Source organism: Prunus mume, linkage group LG2, assembly GCF_029339155.1.
Source record: "Prunus mume cultivar Tortuosa linkage group LG2, ASM2933915v1, whole genome shotgun sequence".
Taxonomy (NCBI): Eukaryota; Viridiplantae; Streptophyta; class Magnoliopsida; order Rosales; family Rosaceae; genus Prunus; species Prunus mume.
Window position 1 is genome coordinate 7,237,578 of NC_142699.1, and position 19,468 is coordinate 7,257,045.

General features: G+C 37.0%; 5 protein-coding genes across 5 annotated transcripts; 2 read left to right on the forward strand and 3 right to left on the reverse strand.

Annotated features, from left to right (window-relative positions):
* Nucleotides 1–411: 411 nt before the first annotated feature.
* LOC103319814 (BTB/POZ domain-containing protein At1g21780-like) lies at nt 412–2,720 on the reverse strand. Its single transcript, XM_008221409.2, has 4 exons — nt 2,478–2,720; nt 2,229–2,374; nt 1,690–1,805; nt 412–1,355 (listed from the first exon to the last, which is right to left on the reverse strand). The coding sequence occupies exons 1-4, from the start codon at nt 2,588–2,590 to the stop codon at nt 753–755; spliced, it is 978 nt and encodes a 325-aa protein (XP_008219631.2). The 5' UTR covers nt 2,591–2,720; the 3' UTR covers nt 412–752.
* A 1,359-nt stretch (nt 2,721–4,079) lies between these two features.
* Nucleotides 4,080–6,040, forward strand: LOC103319813 (V-type proton ATPase 16 kDa proteolipid subunit). Its single transcript, XM_008221408.2, has 3 exons — nt 4,080–4,374; nt 4,463–4,748; nt 5,687–6,040. Exons 1-3 carry the CDS (start codon nt 4,293–4,295, stop codon nt 5,817–5,819), a joined length of 501 nt encoding a protein of 166 aa, XP_008219630.1. The 5' UTR covers nt 4,080–4,292; the 3' UTR covers nt 5,820–6,040.
* An 850-nt stretch (nt 6,041–6,890) lies between these two features.
* On the forward strand, nt 6,891–7,930 carry LOC103319812 (acetyltransferase At1g77540). The gene is given in 3 exon segments (XM_008221407.3): nt 6,891–7,136; nt 7,139–7,320; nt 7,732–7,930. Coding segments are annotated over 3 exon segments (336 nt in total). The 5' UTR covers nt 6,891–7,060; the 3' UTR covers nt 7,810–7,930.
* Nucleotides 7,931–8,072: 142 nt separating this feature from the next.
* Nucleotides 8,073–12,837, reverse strand: FBP7 (F-box protein 7). Its single transcript, XM_008221406.2, has 11 exons — nt 12,342–12,837; nt 11,858–11,944; nt 11,549–11,661; nt 10,998–11,114; nt 10,812–10,908; nt 10,588–10,661; nt 9,586–9,639; nt 9,385–9,486; nt 9,150–9,208; nt 8,512–8,722; nt 8,073–8,351 (listed from the first exon to the last, which is right to left on the reverse strand). The coding sequence occupies exons 1-11, from the start codon at nt 12,349–12,351 to the stop codon at nt 8,292–8,294; spliced, it is 984 nt and encodes a 327-aa protein (XP_008219628.1). The 5' UTR covers nt 12,352–12,837; the 3' UTR covers nt 8,073–8,291.
* Nucleotides 12,838–12,993: 156 nt separating this feature from the next.
* LOC103319810 (caffeic acid 3-O-methyltransferase-like) lies at nt 12,994–15,725 on the reverse strand. Its single transcript, XM_008221405.3, has 4 exons — nt 15,210–15,725; nt 14,375–14,685; nt 14,163–14,227; nt 12,994–13,647 (listed from the first exon to the last, which is right to left on the reverse strand). Exons 1-4 carry the CDS (start codon nt 15,653–15,655, stop codon nt 13,339–13,341), a joined length of 1,131 nt encoding a protein of 376 aa, XP_008219627.3. The 5' UTR covers nt 15,656–15,725; the 3' UTR covers nt 12,994–13,338.
* Between the last annotated feature and the right edge of the window lie 3,743 nt (nt 15,726–19,468).

Here is a 19,468-nt window from a genome sequence, read left to right on the forward strand (position 1 = left end):
GGGTCAAATTTGTCTTTAGGACATTACAATTCTTGCAAGCCTCAATCGCTAAAGTTGTGAGTATTTCTATTTGTATTTATTGTTTTACCTTAATTTCACATAAATTTGTTATTGTATTTTGATTATTACAATTTTGTTGAGAATTATTATTATTTTTAAATTCATATTTTCTATTGTTATTCCAACATCCGAAAGTTTCACAATGTACACTTCATGGCAGTTGCCTCAATGTGGCTCCTGTCAAGGCTCATGGAAGTCTAATCAGAAAAACATTTCTCCCAACATACCTGAATCAAGATTAAATCAAATAAACATGATGAGTTTCAAAAGAGTGCTCAATAAAAACTTACTCCCTCTCTATCAAAGCAAGTCCACTACCAAACGTTAGTGTTTAATGAGTACGAACGAAAAGAAAGAAAAGCATCTAGCAAGACCCATTAATTCCTTCATCAATGTAACAGCAAAATTATAAGTACAATAGATTCTTATGTGCAAAGAAGTAGGGTTTGGAACTTAAACCAACACAAGCAATTTATAATGCTCACGAGATATGGGGCATGACACACTATATGAACTCGAAACCGAATGCCAAACGGGTCACCTGGGATCGTAATTTTTTTATCATACAGGAGAACAACATCACCATTAAACCACACAGATAATCTCAGAGGATACTTGAACCAAAGACTATATATACAATTATCAATCAGCAGACTGCACATGACAGTAAGAAGTCCATAAAAAGAAAGTTATTAAGGCTTCCAAACAGTAAGCACCTCTTGAAACATTTCCATCATCAAGTCTCTGTCTGCATGCCTGAAAAAGTCGTCTACTTCGTCTCTAACATCGTATATTTTGCCAAAATCAAACAAGTACGTCAAGCATCCTTTCTTCAGCATATTCAGCTGGTACAACCAGGCCTCTTGCAATCTCGCAAGGACATTTGCGGAGTTAATATCTTCCAGAAGGCTTTCCTCACAGGCATCTTTTAGGTCTGCAATGTCATATTTGTTCGCCGCACCTAGAAGTGCCAACCGGTGCTTCCAGAAATTCTCTTGTTTAATGGTTCCATAGAGGTAACTGAGAAGAGCCATACAAGATTCCAGGGACATGTCTTTTATGTGGATTGTGGAGGACTCTTTTTCCTTAAGGTCGTGATTGAACATGCTTTGGAACACAGGAGAAGTTGCAGAAAGAATTGCTTTGTGAGCTCTTAAAGTGCCTTCAGCAGTGTTGATAGTGACATCAGCATGGATGCCCTCATCAAGCATGCGAGAGAGGCATCGGAGAGTGCTTTGGGTTGATACGGATTGCATCAATCCATCAGCAGGCCATACAGGACTCGCCTCCCCACCCTGAGACCACTCTCAGAGGATGTAAGGACACATGGTTGCACTAAAATATAATTGTAGGAAATCAAGTCCTCAAGATATCACCACTTGTTACTTAATTCAAGATAAAGCAAAAATAAAATAAAATCATTGAGTTGTAAATTATAACTTTTCACCATTTAATGAAGTTTTTGTGGCCCACAGTCCACTAGTGAGAGAGATAATCAACAATAATTAAAATCCTTCTGTTCTAATACCAAACATTCATAAAACACGCATACCCATACCCATATGTAAGTACCACAAAGATAACTATGCAATGAAACTAACACAAAAAACACTATGTAATGGAACTCACATTTAAAGGGCATATCTTCAAGTCAAGAAACTCAACATCAATGATGAGGCGACCAAGGAAGGTGGAATCAACAGGCCAGACAAAGTCGTCACTCGTGCGAAGCAGTCTTTCATGAACTGTAACAAGAAGCAGAGAAGCATTACAGGAACAGAATTACTGCTCAGTGCATTCTCCTTAAAAAGAAAAAGAAATGGCTATCATATTGGAGACTTCCAAAACAAATATATGTAAGTTCAATATTTCCCATATGAACAAAAATCACTAAACTTTCAAGAGCAAAATGAACAATGGAAGACATTGATGATATATATTCAGCCTACCAGTTAGTCCTTCAATCGGAAAAGAAACAAACTTTAGCATTTCAAGTTGCATGTTATACAACTTTGAGCTGATCGACACCAGACCAACTACGCATATTATACAACTTAGAACAATTTTAACCACATTTCTAAAAGTGATGCATTCAAACAACCATTGCCAACAATCATAAACCATAGCAAAAATTTTGAACTTGAAGTAAAAATCAAAGAAAGACATACTTGGAGAGATGTAGGGTCTGCGGCCAGGGCCGGAACTGGAGACTCTAAGAACAAAGCGAGCAAGAGGAGGCTGTTCTTTGGACACACGAGATGGCTCTGGAAACAAACGAATGTAGAGGTACCGATTCTTCTCTATAGAAAACTGCCTGATAACCCAACAAAAAACACTCAATTTCAGAACCCGTATCAGCAAAGAAATCAAAGAAAAAGGAGAGTTGAGCAAAAATGGTTTTTGTGGGAAGGAAGTACCAATTCCAAATTCCGAGCTTGAAAGGATCGGACCTTTTGTAAGAGCAAGGCCCGAAATTCTCGATTCTCCATTGAGCAAGTCTTGAGATCGTCTCCACTTTTGAATCGGCCATTGTTTTGAGCTTTCTTTCTGACCAGCCTTTGAAGTTTTTGATGAAGCTCTTCTCTCACTCTCTGTGACTCCTGGCTGACTTTGTCTTTTGCTTTGTTGAGTGGTGGGTTGATTTGTTTACTTTAGAGTTTAGACCTTCCCCACAAAGTTTTGTATACAAAGTTTTGTAGACAAAACTTTTTTTACGGCAATGCCAAGTACGTGGCGTGATCAATTTCACGTCAAACTACACCATTTGTTTTATAAAATTCCTTTTCTGGCTTCTTTTTTTTTCTTTTATCTGATTTCTCAGAAGATTTTTACAGGATTATTTGCGGACATGATCATGGTGGCAAAGGTAGTAGTATGTTACTTCTTTGGGGACTCTTTTGTTGAAAGTAACCTTTTCTTTTCTTTTCTTTTATTTTCTTTTTTCGATTTGTTGTGTAATTTGCACTATCAACCTTGCTGTGTAAGTAAAGGTGTCCACCAACCAACCGGGGAAGCTATAATGAGGAGTTTAAAGTGAGGAGGCTATTTAAGAAAGTCAATCTCACCATCAACAAATGTAAAGAAATCACATGACTTAAATATTTTAAATATTTTAATGGTAGAATTGGCCTCCTCAAATAATCTCCTCACTTTAAACTCCTCATTATTACCTCTACCCCAATCAAAATGAAACTGGAAAAAAGAGTGGGACATGACTAATAAAGAAAAAAGCAACAAAAGAAAGGCCCAAAAAACTTAATAACCAAAGCCTCATTTTAATCATAAAGAAAAGGTTTAATCAGGGATGGTGCTTGGTGATATAGTGTTTTGAAAAGGAGACGGTGGAGATAATTTGTGTATAAAGTTGTGGCGGTGGAGAGAGAGCTTTTAACACAAGGAAACCAATGTGGCCAGTTTTTTTTTCTTCCACTCTCAGTCAATTGGGTTTAAGCTGGGATTGGACTGGACTAAAATTGTCCAATTATACCTCTTTATCCACGGCCCTATCCACAAACCATGGGCCCACGAACTTCTAGTAGACCTGAGTGAGAGGCGGGTAAGTGCAAATAATTTTTTTTTCACTTTTTTTTTTACAAACAACTATTTACAAATTACTTTTACAACGAGTCAATACATAACATAACATCAACAACAAAACTACACTACTATTATAAGAGTTAGCCACGATTAAGTATAGAATTCATTACAAATATATATCATAATCATCAACCATGATAGTTGAAATTAAAACTTCATTCAATAAAGTTGAGATAAATACAACTAGATTTTTGTAATCAAAAAATATCATTAGATTAAAAGTTAATTGGTTGCTCCTTTTCCAACTAATTGGTTCCACTTTAGTTGTTAAAAAGAGTTTTTTTTAGGAAATTGTAGAGAATTTAAATAAATCAGCTGTGATTTATTTTCTCCCAATAAAGTTAAATGAATCAACTAACCTTTAAATCTTTTTTTTCTTTTTTTTTTGGGGATCGTGCGATTAAATTTAAAACTAGACGTGCCCAGAAAAAAATAAAATTTGACCGCAAGCCGTGAGCCACTCTAAATCAAAATCAACCGTCCTCTTCCGATTCAACTATCTCTCTCCTTTCTCTCTCATAAAAATCCAGAAGCCGCAGAATTTCTTACATCAAACAACAACAGAGCTTTATCTTCTTCATCCAAACCCCAGATTCGCGCACACAACCAATCCCCGCAACCAAACACAAACAGACATGGCTTCTTCTACCTTCAGCGGCGACGAAACCGCTCCTTTCTTCGGCTTCCTCGGAGCCGCCGCAGCTCTCGTCTTCTCCTGTAACTCCAATTTCTCAAACCCTTTCAATTTCAATTTTATTTTCTCAAAGATTCGATCTTTCTGATTCAAATGATTGCGATTGCACAGGCATGGGTGCGGCTTACGGCACAGCGAAGAGTGGGGTGGGTGTGGCCTCCATGGGAGTGATGCGGCCTGAGCTGGTGATGAAATCGATCGTGCCGGTGGTTATGGCTGGAGTGCTTGGGATCTATGGCCTCATCATAGCTGTTATTATTAGCACCGGGATTAACCCAAAGGCCAAATCTTATTACCTCTTTGATGGGTACGCGCACTTATCCTCTGGCCTTGCTTGTGGTCTCGCCGGACTCTCCGCCGGAATGGCCATTGGGATCGTCGGTGACGCCGGTGTCCGGTAACCCTTTTACTCTTAGCTCTTGATTGCTTGTGGTTTTGTAGTTTTAATTTAACTGAGTTTGCTCTGTTGATCTTTTAGTCGTGATCATATGCCTTTGCCTAGTAAGATGTCATTTTTATTGGACCAGTGAATTAGTTCCCTATTGATTAGCATTGAATGGAAGAAATTAATGTTTGAGAGTGCCAACAGCAGTTTCAAATTACAAAACCGTTTTTTTTTTCCAGCATTTGGATGATGAAATAAACAAAATATTTGGACTGCTAGATGAATACCCAGGAAGCACTTGGGTTCATAATAAAAGTTTTCTACGAAAAGCGCTATTAACAGAGATGCATTACCTTACAAGAAGGGGTGGATCTCTTATATGCCAATAGTTTGTCAAAGTTGGTGGTTCTTTGTATGTCTAATGTGGAATGCAGAGATGCTTTACTTATGTAGAAATGCATTTCCTATTGGGTATTGGGTTTATGCTTCAATACAACATGGCTTTTATGTTCGGTTCCAAGGAAATAGCGAAGCCAGTTTGGGCTAAATATGAGTATTACCTTTGCTCTATGTTCGGTTCCATCTTTTAAAAACTAGATGTGTTTTCTATATGATTCCAAACTTGAGTTATAATCCTAATGCATCAAAAGACTCGAAACAATAACAAGGACAGCAGCACATGCCGAAACTACACTAGGTTGAGCAGCTTCAGCTTGTTTGTTTTCTAGACAATTTTCTTGTTTTCAATAAAATGCTTGTTTAGATCTGTGTTTTCATAAGCTGATTCCTTTCTAGTTAAGTTGATTTTACAGTTAGATCGTAGCTTCCTTTTTCTTTTTTTCTTCTTCTCATGACATTTATCGTAGCTTTATTAATACTGTCTTTTTGCTATATAACACATGTCAAGCGGGATGATATTTTCTCCATATTTTGTTTTGGATTATTTTCAGGGCTAATGCACAGCAGCCAAAGCTCTTCGTTGGTATGATTCTTATCCTTATCTTCGCTGAAGCTCTTGCCTTGTATGGCCTCATTGTGGGGATCATCCTCTCATCCCGATCAGGGCAATCTCGCGCAGATTAAGGAAGTCAAGTTTGTTGCTCCTCTAGATTATTTGAAGAGGATATTATTATTATGCCTTTACAATGGTGTTGTCTCTATAAAGCTTGGTTAATTTTAGTTAGAGTTATATTATTTGAGCTGCACGATGCCTGTAGTTATGAAGAAACAATTGTTTTGAATGTCAGTTTTCTCATGCTCCAAAATAAGGACAGATTAGTCAATGAAAACTTCACCTTGTTGAAGAGGATTGGTGTTTTTAAGATTTATTGTGTTGTGAGTGGCTAATTGAGGTGAGAAGCTGTGCCTGTGTGTTTCTAAACGTTAGTTATTTGCGTAAGGATCTGAGTAGCAATGCTCTGATGAAGTTGAATGCTGTTTTGTAAGTTAAGCAATACCCGCCAAGACCAACCGTCATTATATCAAAAAGCTTATGAGACTCGCTAACATGAAGTTGGATCTCACTTTGTCTTATTACTGTCGGATGTTGTGATGTTCTTGGTCGTGATCAATCCTACTCTACGACTGCACTAGTTTCGTGTACATCAGACGCATTGTACCCGGCACCTGACACACCTGACACGATACAATATGATTATACGAATACGTGGTAGACGCACCAGAATAAATTCGGGTCACGCATATAGTCTATAGATATAGATCGATCTTCCAAGTGTCGAATGCAGTGTATTCCCTCTCCAGTATCTAAAAAATTCATCTTGATATCTCATCTCACCCCACCAAAACAAATATGAACCCCTGTAGAAAGGCATAAACTCAGTAATGATTTTTTTTTTTAATTATGAAAAACTACGATAGTTTTCCTTGTAAAAGGGCCTTTTATTCACAATTTGGTGTGCATTCTTTAGTAATTATATTAATGGCATATTTACTTATTTAGAACCAGGAAAAAAGTTATAGATGGGGAAATCATGAATGGGAAGAGAAGGAATTGTATGGAATCAACAACACACCCTAATTGATCTGATTCTTGAGTTTTTCGATATTAAATTACAAATGTGGAACTTACATATGATGCAAGAAGTTTGTAGCTAAGTGATAGAACATTTATCTTGCACCCAAAGTCCTAATTTTGATTCCCTCATGTCTAATATCCGCCTATATAAATAAAAGGAAAAAATAAAGAAAATTGATTTATCATGTTCATACTGCGTGCCCACCATATAGAGAGTTGAGGCTTTTGGGTATTTGGTGAGACCAGAGAACAGAGATATACGACACACAGAAAAGGGGGAATTGAACATATGGCAACACCAGCAGCTTCGTCCGGGGCAGAAGCTCCAAAGATTGTGTGGAACGAAGCCAAGCGAAGGTTCGAATCGGGGACCAGAAGGCGTACATAGAGTATGTGCTCAGGGAAAATGGAAAAGTGATGGACTTGGTGCACACCTTCGTCCCATCTTCCAAGAGAGGCTTGGGCTTGGCTTCCCATCTCTGCTTCGCGGCCTTCAACCACGCCAAGTCCAATTCCATCTCTGTCATCCCCACCTGCTCTTACGTCTCTGTCAGTAAACTACCTTCTCTCTCTCTCTCTCTCTCTCTCTCTCTCTCTCTGGAATTTGATCTTTATGGACTAACTTTGATAAAATAAAATAAAATTTGGGTTTTCTAATCTGATTCATTTCTGGGTCCTAGTGGTGATTTTTGGCCCTGTTTGTTTCCATTCACTAAGAATTTTTTTCTCCAGAACTGGAAATGGTTTGTTTCTGCCTTTTGTGTGTGTATGTTGTAATTTGCTTCATTGGCCTACGAGACTGTTGTTATCTGTTGTTCATTTTGGTGATTAATTCATAGGGAAAACAAATGTTTTTTGTGGAGATTGTTGAAAAAGTACTCTCTGGTTTTGGGTCTTCTTCCCTTTTGTTTTCTATTTTGGGTTGACATAATTTCTTTGTTTTCTTTTCTGTGTTGGCAGGACACTTTTCTCCCGCGGAACCCTTCCTGGAATTCTGTTTTGTACTCGGGACCAGGAGAGATGAAGTCCAGTATATGATTTACTGAAGTTATAGTTTAATGGGATTTAGTAAAATGCTTGTAAGCCTGTAGCTGGGTGTTCTATTTCAACTGGAAAAAAGTTTATTTGCTTTACTAATACGATATCATTTACAAATAAATATGCACCGTTGATGTTATGGTTAACGCTGATGTGATCACATAGCAACCGTTGAAATTAAATTGGGAAATATTACAGCATGATTGGAAAGTGATAAAAGTTCCAATGGAGTTGTCGTATGAGAAATCAAGTAAAATGTAGCATTGGGAAATAATACACTTTATTCCTCAAATCCGTCATACCAACAGATACAACAACTCATATTGTACATAACTTTATGTTTTGATACATAAAATTCCGGCAAACGAGAGAATACCAGAAGCAAAAACAAAGGCGCAGACCAATAATAACATTGTGAAAAGAATTCCAAGTGTTTCTTCTGACTATACAATGTATTTACAATGAAGATCATCTTTGAGGTGTCAGCCAGGTACGAAATAATCCATCTTCTCCACCGGCAGATTCAGAAACGATGTCTCTACCTACATCACAACAAAAGCAAACACCAAACATTTCACAACAAAATGACAACATATGATGTGAACATTTCTTTGCTTTCAGCAGGCGATTAATGAAAACTCGTCTTGGCCACAAAGGGATTTGGTTGCAGAAAGTAAAGTGAAAAAGAAGAAACACACATACCTCCTCAAACGGAACGAAGACAAAGGGTGTTAGACCCCTCTTGTGTGAGACAGCCGGCACATCTGGGTTGTGAGTCTCGTCATCCTGCCACCCTTCAACCACCCCAAGGATATCCTCATCAGGGCCACAAACCTCATTATCGTTCACACCACTTGTAACAAGTGAGAGTAAATCCATCCTATTGTTTGCCCCTACTGTTGTTCCTCTTAACCTATATGAGAAACAGAAAAGCAGAAGAAGAAAAAACTTACGAATTAGAAACTATGCAAAAAAACACGACAGTCTCTCCACACCATTTGAAAGCGTTATCTAGGGTGCAAACATATCCCATTTTAAGAAACAGAATCTAATGGAAGTTTTCTAATATGACAAACATGCCTCTGTTAGCTCAATTTCTTCAAAACTTATATTTTAGCAGTGCAACTATCACATTCTGACATGAGGAACCAATGGTTGCATGTGCCAATGAGTCAATCTTTAATCACAGCACTTAACTACACAGTGTAACTATTGCACCTTAAAAAAAAAAAAAAACCCATTAAAAATACCACCTTGAGCCTACTACATAAAATGTAAGAGAGATGATAAACATGATAATAGCTTAAAATCAATGAAGGATCTACACGCTATTGAAATACCTTAGGCGGATTCTCAACACAGTAGGGCGCATGCCTGGATACAAAACTGCAGCTTCAACCTACAAGGGAAGAGTAAAGAAAAATACTTAAGATGCAAACTAAACAATGTAGAATAGTAGTAGAATATGTGTGCTTATAAGTAGAAAATCAATAACTGGTGAAACTAAATTTTAAGCAAGATGATCAACCAAAACTTGCAGGGTAGTTAAACGGATGCAAAGAAACATAGCCTGACCTTATCATCTGAGAATGTGTAATGGCCACTGAAAACAGAGTCTGCCTTGGCTGAACGGAAATTCATGAATTTTGCTACATCCTTGAGTTTTTGAGATGAATTCTGACAGTGCAAAAAACGAGAGAAAATAGTAATAATCAGATACAGAAAATTATCATTAATATACTTAAATTTATTATGAAAAACTTCAGAAATTCCAACCTTGTACAGAAATCGGCCAGAAGGAAAAAATCTCATGTACCGGTAATAGCACACCTGCAAAAGCAGAAAAAAATAAAAATAAAGGGATGATTGCCAACTGCTGGGAATAATTACATAAAAGACTAGCTTTGCAACTACTTTTTGTTTGACTATACGATTTCCCAGTTTCAGCTAACGCTAAAACTCGTTGAGGCAGCTAAAACCACAAGTCACAACTAGGTTGCAAGTACTAGTATGGCAAATATGCATCCACAATGAGAATCGTTTTCAAGGACCTAGGATCAAGTCATGCATTTACCAGGGAGTGGTGGTTTGGGGTATTTGGGATGGGAAAGGGAAAATACCCCATTAAACTCTGTAGCTTTGTTGGCCACTTGGCCTCCAATAGACCTAAACAAGAGAAATAAAGTAGTAATGTCCAAAACTTAATTGACTCCATGTAAAACAAGACATTGAGCAAGCATCTGGGGTGTTGAGTCCACTTAGCTGGATTTACAGATTTGCCAAGTGTAATTGAGATCTAAAACAAGGAGTACATGCAAATGGTAAAATACTAATCTCAGACCTGCGAAGGTAAATCATTCCCATTCACCTCTTGATTTCTATTTCAAGAAATGTAAAGAATAACTTGTTCAAATTATGTACATGCACAAGGAAGTAACTTTGTCCACTTCACTGGCAGAACAATAGGCACGCCAGATTGCACATACATCACGAGTACAGTGTACTAGTTCCTCAAGTCACATACAGCTCTATCTGAGTTTTGGTACTCCTAAAGCTCGCATTTTAGGGGAAATTCAGAATTGGCTTCTTCACAATCTATTTTCTTAAATCTGAGAAAATCTTTTTGCCTTGCTAATGCTTAAAAAATTGTATACCTAGTGCAGCTTAGACTCAGACAATACTTCTAAAGACTGACACCACCTAGAAGCTCCTCTACCCTGACAAAACAAGAAAAAAATCCCAAAATCCCAGAGGTATTAGTTATATACCAGAACATACCAAGTGAACTGGGTTAGTGATCTTCCATTCTGCAATTCCAGTACGAATATAGGTATTCCTGCTCACATACAGACCTGAGATGTGAAAAACAAATAAATCTTATTGAGAGTATTTTCACATTGGAAAAATATCATCAATGTGTATAGGGTCTACAATCTAGATATAGACTGTTGAGATTTTAACGAAAGGAAAAAGGGAGGGGAAACAATGCATCTTATTCTTACCATCAGTGCGAATCCTTGGTCTTAGAAGCCACATTTTTCTCCATGAAGTGTCGTACTTTGCTTGTAGAATCTTATAGTTTTCAACCACTCCAGAGAGCTTAAGAAGAGATGCCCCAGTTTTAAATCCAATATTTACATACAGTAACATTTAAACTGGATCAAACTTTAAAGCCAACACCATTATACCTGCCAAGCCTTTAAGCATGCAATGCGCCAAAAAACAGGGTTACGAATAGTGTATCTCCATTTGCGACAAACACAAGCTGCCCTTCCCAAGTCATATGGACTCATTCGTGCAAAAACCTGCATATGAATATTCTAATCTTTAACCAAAGACCTGCACTTCCCAAAAGTATTTGTATATTCTAATTTATTTGCATATAACCAAAATATGGAATGCAACATGGTACTCAATCTCCTATTCCAGTTGTCTGTCCCAAAATGATCCAGAATCCATGAAACATCAATTCTTAAGCACTCATAATATTTCATGCTCAGGTACCAGGAATGAATACTTCCAAAGTAGAAGAAAGCAATTATAAAACCTATAGTTTGAGAAAAAAATAATTTGAAACATTTATTAGTCATATCCCTTGTTCTATATTTTTCTCCAAAACCAAGCAGAAGGTAATGGATGAAGAATGCAAAGGAATATTGTAATCTCATCATCGCTAACAATGTCTTTGTGTTAAAGACTTGACCAAAGTTTTAACTAGCTATTTCAACACAGTTATTACCTCATAGAGCAGCTCATCCGGTAACGTACGGTGCAACAGCGCTGGATCAACATGTACTTTTCTACTTGTACTTCCAACTGGTGCAACAGGTCTCACATTGATTCCATAAAGATCTGAAACAGAAAACCCGGGAACAATAAGATATCATAGACAATCTACCTGACGCGCACACATGCACAACACAAGTACATCAATAACTAAATTTATACCTGACACGCACACATGCACAACACAAGTACATGTATGTGTGTGCTCAGGGCAGCATAATTTGAAAGAAGCATGAAAGAAACATGAAATTAACAAACATACCAAGCCACGGCCTCTTAGTTATATAGTACTGAACGGTGTTCAACCGCAAAGCCGATTCAAGTTCAGCTGGAACTTTGAAAGCAAAATCTGCAAGACATTACTTGGTCAAAGCAAATTTTTTAACTTATCTGTTGAATTCAATTTTCTGAAAAAATAACCAAAATTGAACTCCAAAAACTCGCAATTCCATTTGTTTTCCAAATTCACAACAACCAAATTAGTGGTGAATGAATTCCAACTCCAATTCGTTTTAAACATTTCTAAGAACGCAGACCACAATGCATATTCGACTAATAAACACTACCCAGAACTTGAAACCTCATAATTTATGCAATAAGTCCCAAAATTCAATATCGAAATCATAATTTTCCGCACAATTATACAAAAAGTATATATTTTGCAAAAAAAACGGCGCGAAAATTCGACCGTTGACGAGTCCAATAGAAGATTACAAAATTGAAGCTTTAAGAGATGAATTAGATACCTGAAGCCATGAGAATGAAGGCTGGTTCTTTCCTCCTGGCAAAAATGAAGCCTTTGCTGCCGATTTTCTCGGGAAAATGAGGGAAAAACAAGAACGACAGAGGACGAAGATGGAGCGAGAGACTTAGGTGATAGACGACCGTTTTTTTTAACCGACTTTAAAAAAATTTGACCCATCAACCACTGGGCCCAGCTTCGGCCCAATTTTCATTTGCGGATATGAACCTTTCCCCGTTTCTGGGTGATGTTCATTCTAACTTCTAAAACCCGTAGGACTGTACTAAAACATGTGGTAATAATTCATTTGTTTTGAATTTTAATACACAAATGAATGGATGTTTCATTCTCATCTATACTTTCAATTTATGGAGACAGAAAAATGAAGAGCGCATTATTAGCACTCCAAAATAGTCCATCAGTTATTGGCACTCCAAAATAGTCCGTCAATAATTATTTAGTCTAGCGGCACATTACCCTTGTTGAAAGAGATTAAGAGTCCAAATAGCATCCACGAAAGTTGTTGAATAAAAATATAGCATTTTTTAACAAGAGACTTATAACTCGAGTGGTTAAGACTAATTATCCATGCACCCGAGTATAAATAATTTTAAAAAAATAAAAATGGCAAGTAATAGCTCAAATAGTTGAAAGCATTTACCTGCTCAAAGAAAACGATCATAGCATTAGCAAACCAAACCACCAAACTGAAAAGCGATGAAGACAAGAGATACAATCAACCGTCCACAATTAAGTTCCACTCCCTTACAAAATAGAAAGCCTAACAGCTGTTTAGGCTTGATGTTCAGTGAACTCAGCCGGCATCTAACCACTACATTGGCAATGGCACAAGAGGAGGGCTCTTCATGCTTCTCAGACCACCGTTGCAGCTAGACGCAAGTTGATCAGACCATTGTGATGGCCACCTATTATTAGAAAACATACAGCTTCTTCGATGTAAAACCAAGCTACAAAGAGCATCAGGTGACTACAAATTTCTTTTAGGGATTTGCGTTTTTGTGGAACTCCATAATCCAGCTGTTGTAAGCATTGCAAATGACTTCACATGAAGAGAATCCAGATTTTACTGCTAAGTCCTCGTATTCATGTTTGGTCCTCTCTTTCCCTCCGGGGTTTACTGTTAGCATGAGTAAGTCCTGCTCGCAGACAATGTTCGATGTAACACTACTGTCAGGAATGTCGGGAAGAATTGATTCCACAATGATAACTTTTCCAGAGCTGGGAAGAGCTTTGCAGCAGTTCTTGAGAAGTGTCAAGCAATGCTCATCACTCCAATCATGAAGTATCCACTGCAAGTTTCATCAACAAAGTCAACACAACAATCGAGATAAAAACATTTGAAGTTTTTTGCGGCCAAATTATATCCATTTGGGGCTAAATGAGACTAAAACAACAGCCTACAGCCTACACCAGAGAAAAAAGGAATTTCATCTACAGCTTCTTCCTAAGTATATATCAGAGGAGAATATTAGTGGTCACATTCATGGCCATAGACTCTAGTTCTTGAGGGGTTTCTCAATGTGTAATCTAAATCAGCACATAATTATCATTTTGATGATAATCACTCAGGACTTCACTCAAAAGTAGTGAGTTCAACCACAACAGAAAATTGAAGTGCAATGTAAATAGTCCATGGTCCATTGGATGGTCGGTGCAAGGCCAGAAATTGGAACACATTGATTCCGCTCAACATGAAGAAGATCTTTATATACCCAGTGCACTTAAGTATGCAAACGAATACAGTGATTTTGGAAATTTACTGACAACTAAATGATGGATAACAGCAAGAACACAGAGGCCTTACCTTAATGAATATAGCATCTCCTTGTGGAACACTTACAAACATATCTCCCCCAACATGCTCCACACCTGTACAATGACAAACCTTTCATTAAGTTTTTATACGTGCAGCACGGAATTGATAAGAAACGTAGTTTGCAGTTAAGCATTGATGCATAATCAAATCATGTAGAACACTGCCAATGCACGTTCCAATACCAAGAAATAATTCAGTACCTGGATAAGAAGGAGCATCAGCTAAAACGTGTGGCAAATCAAAATTAATGCCCTTAATGTGGGGGTACTTGGTGGTGATCAAATTGAGAGTGACACCAATTCCACCCCCCACATCGACCAACACATTGAGGCCTTCAAACCCTTTATAAACATCAAATATCTTCTTCAAGATTAAGGTAGTGTGGTTTGACATGGCCTGGTTGAATACCCGATTGAACCTCTCATCTGTTTCTGGATACTCAAAGGCTGTCATTCCATAAGCCCTGTTAAATGGAATTCCGCCTTCTAATACTGCATCATTGAAGTGGCACCTGGAAGTCACAAATAATTGGTATGCCAAAGTATCCACATAAAAACACAAATTTTATCAAACACACATCTAACTTGAAGTGTTAGCATTACTTGATTCTAAACAACAAATTCATGGTCTAAAACAGTGAATCTAGTTACATTCCAGACCATAGAACATTCCCAGCACAACAGCAACATCAAACACAAAACATTCTAGTAAAATTCGAAGCCAGTAGCCACCCAACAAAAAAAATTAATCAACCCACTAAGCAAAATTCACAGCACTCCCAATCCCAACCAACCCAAAAGCCCAAATTGAAAACATAACCACCTCTCCATGAAGACCTTATCATGGTGCAGCAGAAACAAAGGAACATAAAACATTCCCAACACAACAGCAACAGCAAACATAAAACATTCAAGTTTATATTGAAAATTAGTAGCTACCCAAGAACCCCAACAACAAAATTAATCAACACACTAAGAAAAACTAATAACAACACCCCCAAATCCCAACAAACCCAAAAGCCTACTTGAAACATACCAGCTCTCCATGAAGACCTTATCATGATGCAGCAGAAGCAAAGGCCCAACAGACCCAACTCCATCATGCTGATCCTTGACAAGAAACTTGCATAGAGCACCAGCACCATACAGCCTCTCCACCTTCCCATCTTGGCCGGTTCGAACCGAGCATTTGAGAATAGAATGGCTTGTAAAAAGCCTCAGCATCCGGTCCAGCAGAACCGGGGCGTTTGGGTTCTTGGTGGGAAGGCTAGCCGCAATCTCAGAAGGTGAGAGGAACTTGCCATCCCCTGCAGCGGAGATGATGTCTATGATGTTGAGTTCAATGGCTGACTTTAGAACCATTGGTAGGATCACCGCATTGGCTAATCTTATAGCCAACTTGCCCACTTCTTCTTCCTTTAATTCTTCTTGTTGCTGAGACATTGGGTTTGTGTTGGTTTTCGCAGAGATTCTGCTACTCATTTTTGGAAGCTGATGATTGATATCTCACCGACTCTGTTTCAAGTCCTGGAGACTAGTAATTTGACCAAAACAAGTGCTATATACTATCTCGTTGTTTGCAGCAAGTGTTATTCTTTCTTTATTTTTTTATGATCTTTTTTTTAAAACAATTAACCAAAGTGTGAGCCAAAAAAAAAAAAAAAATTTAACCAAAGTGTTAACCAAACCATCATCTCATTCTTTTGCTCAATTTTTTCTCCTCATTAACACAACTTGTTTTTAGGAGCTTCTCCGCTAAGGATTTTAAGTTAATGAGACTTTTAATCTCAGACATCCATTAGATATGTTAGTGAATTTAATATGTATTATACATGCAATCAAATGACTAAAATTATAAATCTTTAACCAATTTTAACATAAAACCTTAATATAGCATTTTTCCTTTTTTTAATCCAAGAATTATAATTTATTAGCTAAAAAGCTTAGATTTTTTTTATGATGAACTGAAAATTGAGTGTCACTATACTAATTACTAAATTGTTATTAGCAAGAATGACACGCGTACTCAAACACACACGTTTTTCACTAACCAACCATTCAACTCCCTCCCCACCCCAAATGCAAGAAGTTGCATTGAACACATGATTCTTCTTGGAAGTCACAAACACCGTTCCACTTGCTTCCCCAATTTCTGGGTCAGCTTTAGAGAAAGTGGGTGCTTATGTACTTGGGTTGATACAAAGCTCAAGTAAAACCCATACGAACTTGACAAGCAAAGTCCGTCTAAGTTTTCTTTAGGCCTTAAGAATTTTGTGCCAACTGACCCAATGCGTTGCTGTGATGTGATGCACGTTGAAAATGACTCTGGAGGAATTCTACGTGCACCTAACTTCCAAGACTGTTATTATCACAAACACCTAGTACACAACTTCTTCATCGGAACCACTATTTATCTTGCACTCCAAATTTAGTATTATATAGGGCCTGCCATGAGCAAGGGCACAAGGTGCGACCAACCCGAGCTCCTCATCGAGGCGACCCCTTTTTTTTTTCCCATTAGATAACACTGTCACTTACATAAATATTCTCCGAGCATTAGACATTAAACAGTGGACCCTTTTTTATGGTCACCAAGTTCAGTCTTGTATTTTGCCCTTAAGTAGTAATGAACTGGAGCTTTAAGCTTTGAGGCCCAATAATGGTTGTCTTATTAGTGACTGAGAGCCCGTTTGATAACTATTTCATTTTATTTATTTTTTCATTTTTTGTGCTAGAGTATAGAGGAAAATGATAATGAAAATAGGATTGAAAGAGAGAGTGGGAGGGAGAAGTAACAAAAGTGAAAACAAGAACTTGAAAGTGAAAACAATTTCAAATAGATTTTAGTTTTTAGTTTTAGTTTTCACTTTTATTACTCCTCCCTCTCATCCTCCTCTCTCATGTTCCCTCTCAATTTCATCTTTACTCTTGTCCTCACTTCAATTCTCCCTCTCTTTTTTTGGTAAAATAGGGGGCCGAAGCCCAAACAACACAAAAAGAACTACACAACAATCATCCTTGGACGAGCCAAGCTTCTGGCATCAACAGCAAGAAGCTCCACAACCACACCAGGCCCTGAATCCAAAATATGCAAACCCAAGGGAAGATCATGGCTCATAGAAGCCAAAGAATCAGCAACAAAATTATGCTCCCAAAAAATGTGCTTGACAGAACAGCACAACTCCTTTTGAATCAGCAAATAGCAGCAATTGATAATGCTAAAAAGAGGATGAGTATGACTAGGAGGATTTTGTAACAGAACCACAACAAACTTAGAGTCACATTCAACCTCCACGCTTCGAAACCCAGCTTCCCAAGCTAAATGGAGCCTCCAAAAAATTCCCCATAACTCAGCCTCAATCACTGACCCAACACCCAAATTAACATAAAAACCTTTAATCCAATTACTAACACAAAAATGAACACTAAAAACTAAAATTGAAATAGTTATCAAACAAGCATAAGTTTTTTCAAATATTTTTTCATGTTCTTTAAAAATTTGAGAAAAAAAAAAAGTTTTTCTTATGTAGAAAAATAAAAATATTCTTTATGCATGAGTAGCGAGTACATAGACCTCATTTTTTATTTTTGCTCAAGACTTTGAACGAAGAATTTTGTATGTAAGGGAATGTAGACTTCTTTTTTTGTCTTTTGCTCTTCACACGTAGGAGTGAGGAGGAGGAGAAAGAAGAGGAGAGAGAGATATACAGCCTAATTTTTCTCCTAAAATCGACCGATAACTAATGTGTCGTGTATAAAGGGGTAGAGATATGCATCCGTTGTATTAGGCTCTTTTCTTTGTACGGTTGTCTCCCAATGTCAGAGAGGTGCTTTAGCATGACGTGACCTTAGCAGAAGAAAATTTATCACACGTTTTTGAAATGTGCTAGCTTGCTAGGGCCACTAGCCATTATTAGGCCTTTCACCTCCAGATTCGTTTGAATATTTGTTGCGTGGAAGAAGGGATGATGAACATTATTAACCATATGCTAGAAAATGAGCATGAAAACGAAATCTCGAAGTCGGTGACAAATAAGGTGGTGACAGCATGAACTGTGTGACAAGGATCCTCGTTACATCGTTTCCAGAAATGAAAAATGTCTGCAACACACATTTTCCACACGTAGTTGAAGCTCTTATACATATGAAAAGTGAGTTTTTAGTGCAACGTTCACATGGTCACCTAATTTTATTAATTTGGGTCTTAAAAAAACTGATATATCATAAATTTAAGAGTAATATTCCGTGTTATGGACCTACGAGAAATATTCCGTGTCTATTGATATATCAACAAGGGGAATGCTAGCAACATTCTCCCTTTTTTGCTTGATACGTGTCATTCTCCTTACACTTAAAATAATGTCATTAATATATTATACAAGTTAACTTTTGCTTTACAAGTTTATCATTATTAAATGTATTCAATTTATCCACATAAAAATTCACAACTTTCTTACAATCCTATTATTATTATTTTTAAATGTCAATTGTTTTTTTTAAAGAAAATGTCTGTTTATAAAAAATTTAAAAAAAAAAAAAAAAGAAGAGGAAATATCCCTTTTTTTTTAACACAAAGGACTTCTTCTTCTTTTTTCCTATATAAACCCTTTGTGTTATAAATTATAAATTACAAAAAGGGACATTTCCTCTTAAAAGCATATATTTTTATATTAAAAAAATAATTGACGTTAGAAAAAAATTAATATGATGGTAAGAAACTTGTGAATTTTTTTTGGATAAATTGAATACATTTAATAAGGGTAAATTTAGAAAGCAAAAGTTAGATTGTGTAATATATATTAATGACATTGTTTTAAGTGTAAAAAAATAACACATGTCAAGGAAAAAAGGGAAAGAAGGTCCAAAGGAGAATGTTAGAGAGAATGTTGCTAGTATTCATCTATCATCAATTGGGTTGTGATTAGAGGTTTGTTTTTTTCTCCTTAACTTCGTTAACATAATTATTCTTCTCTTTAAAAATTGTTCTTAATTACATATGGATTACCCGACACCTCTTTTTTGTTGCATGTTGAAAATTCAAATATTTCTTGTATAAGGAAACCTATTTGTATGCGTGTTTCTCTAGGAAGTAAGGGCTCGTTTAGGAGCGCTTCTGGAAAGGGTAAAAGCGCTTTTTGACAACCGAAAGTATTTTTGATAGTGTTTGGTAGAAAAGTTTAGAAGTGTTTTTGGGCCATATAAGCGTTTTCTGAAGAAAAAAAACAAACATCTGCTCCCAACTGCTTTTTCAAGAAGCACTTCGATTTTTTATGAAATTTTCAACAACTTTATAAT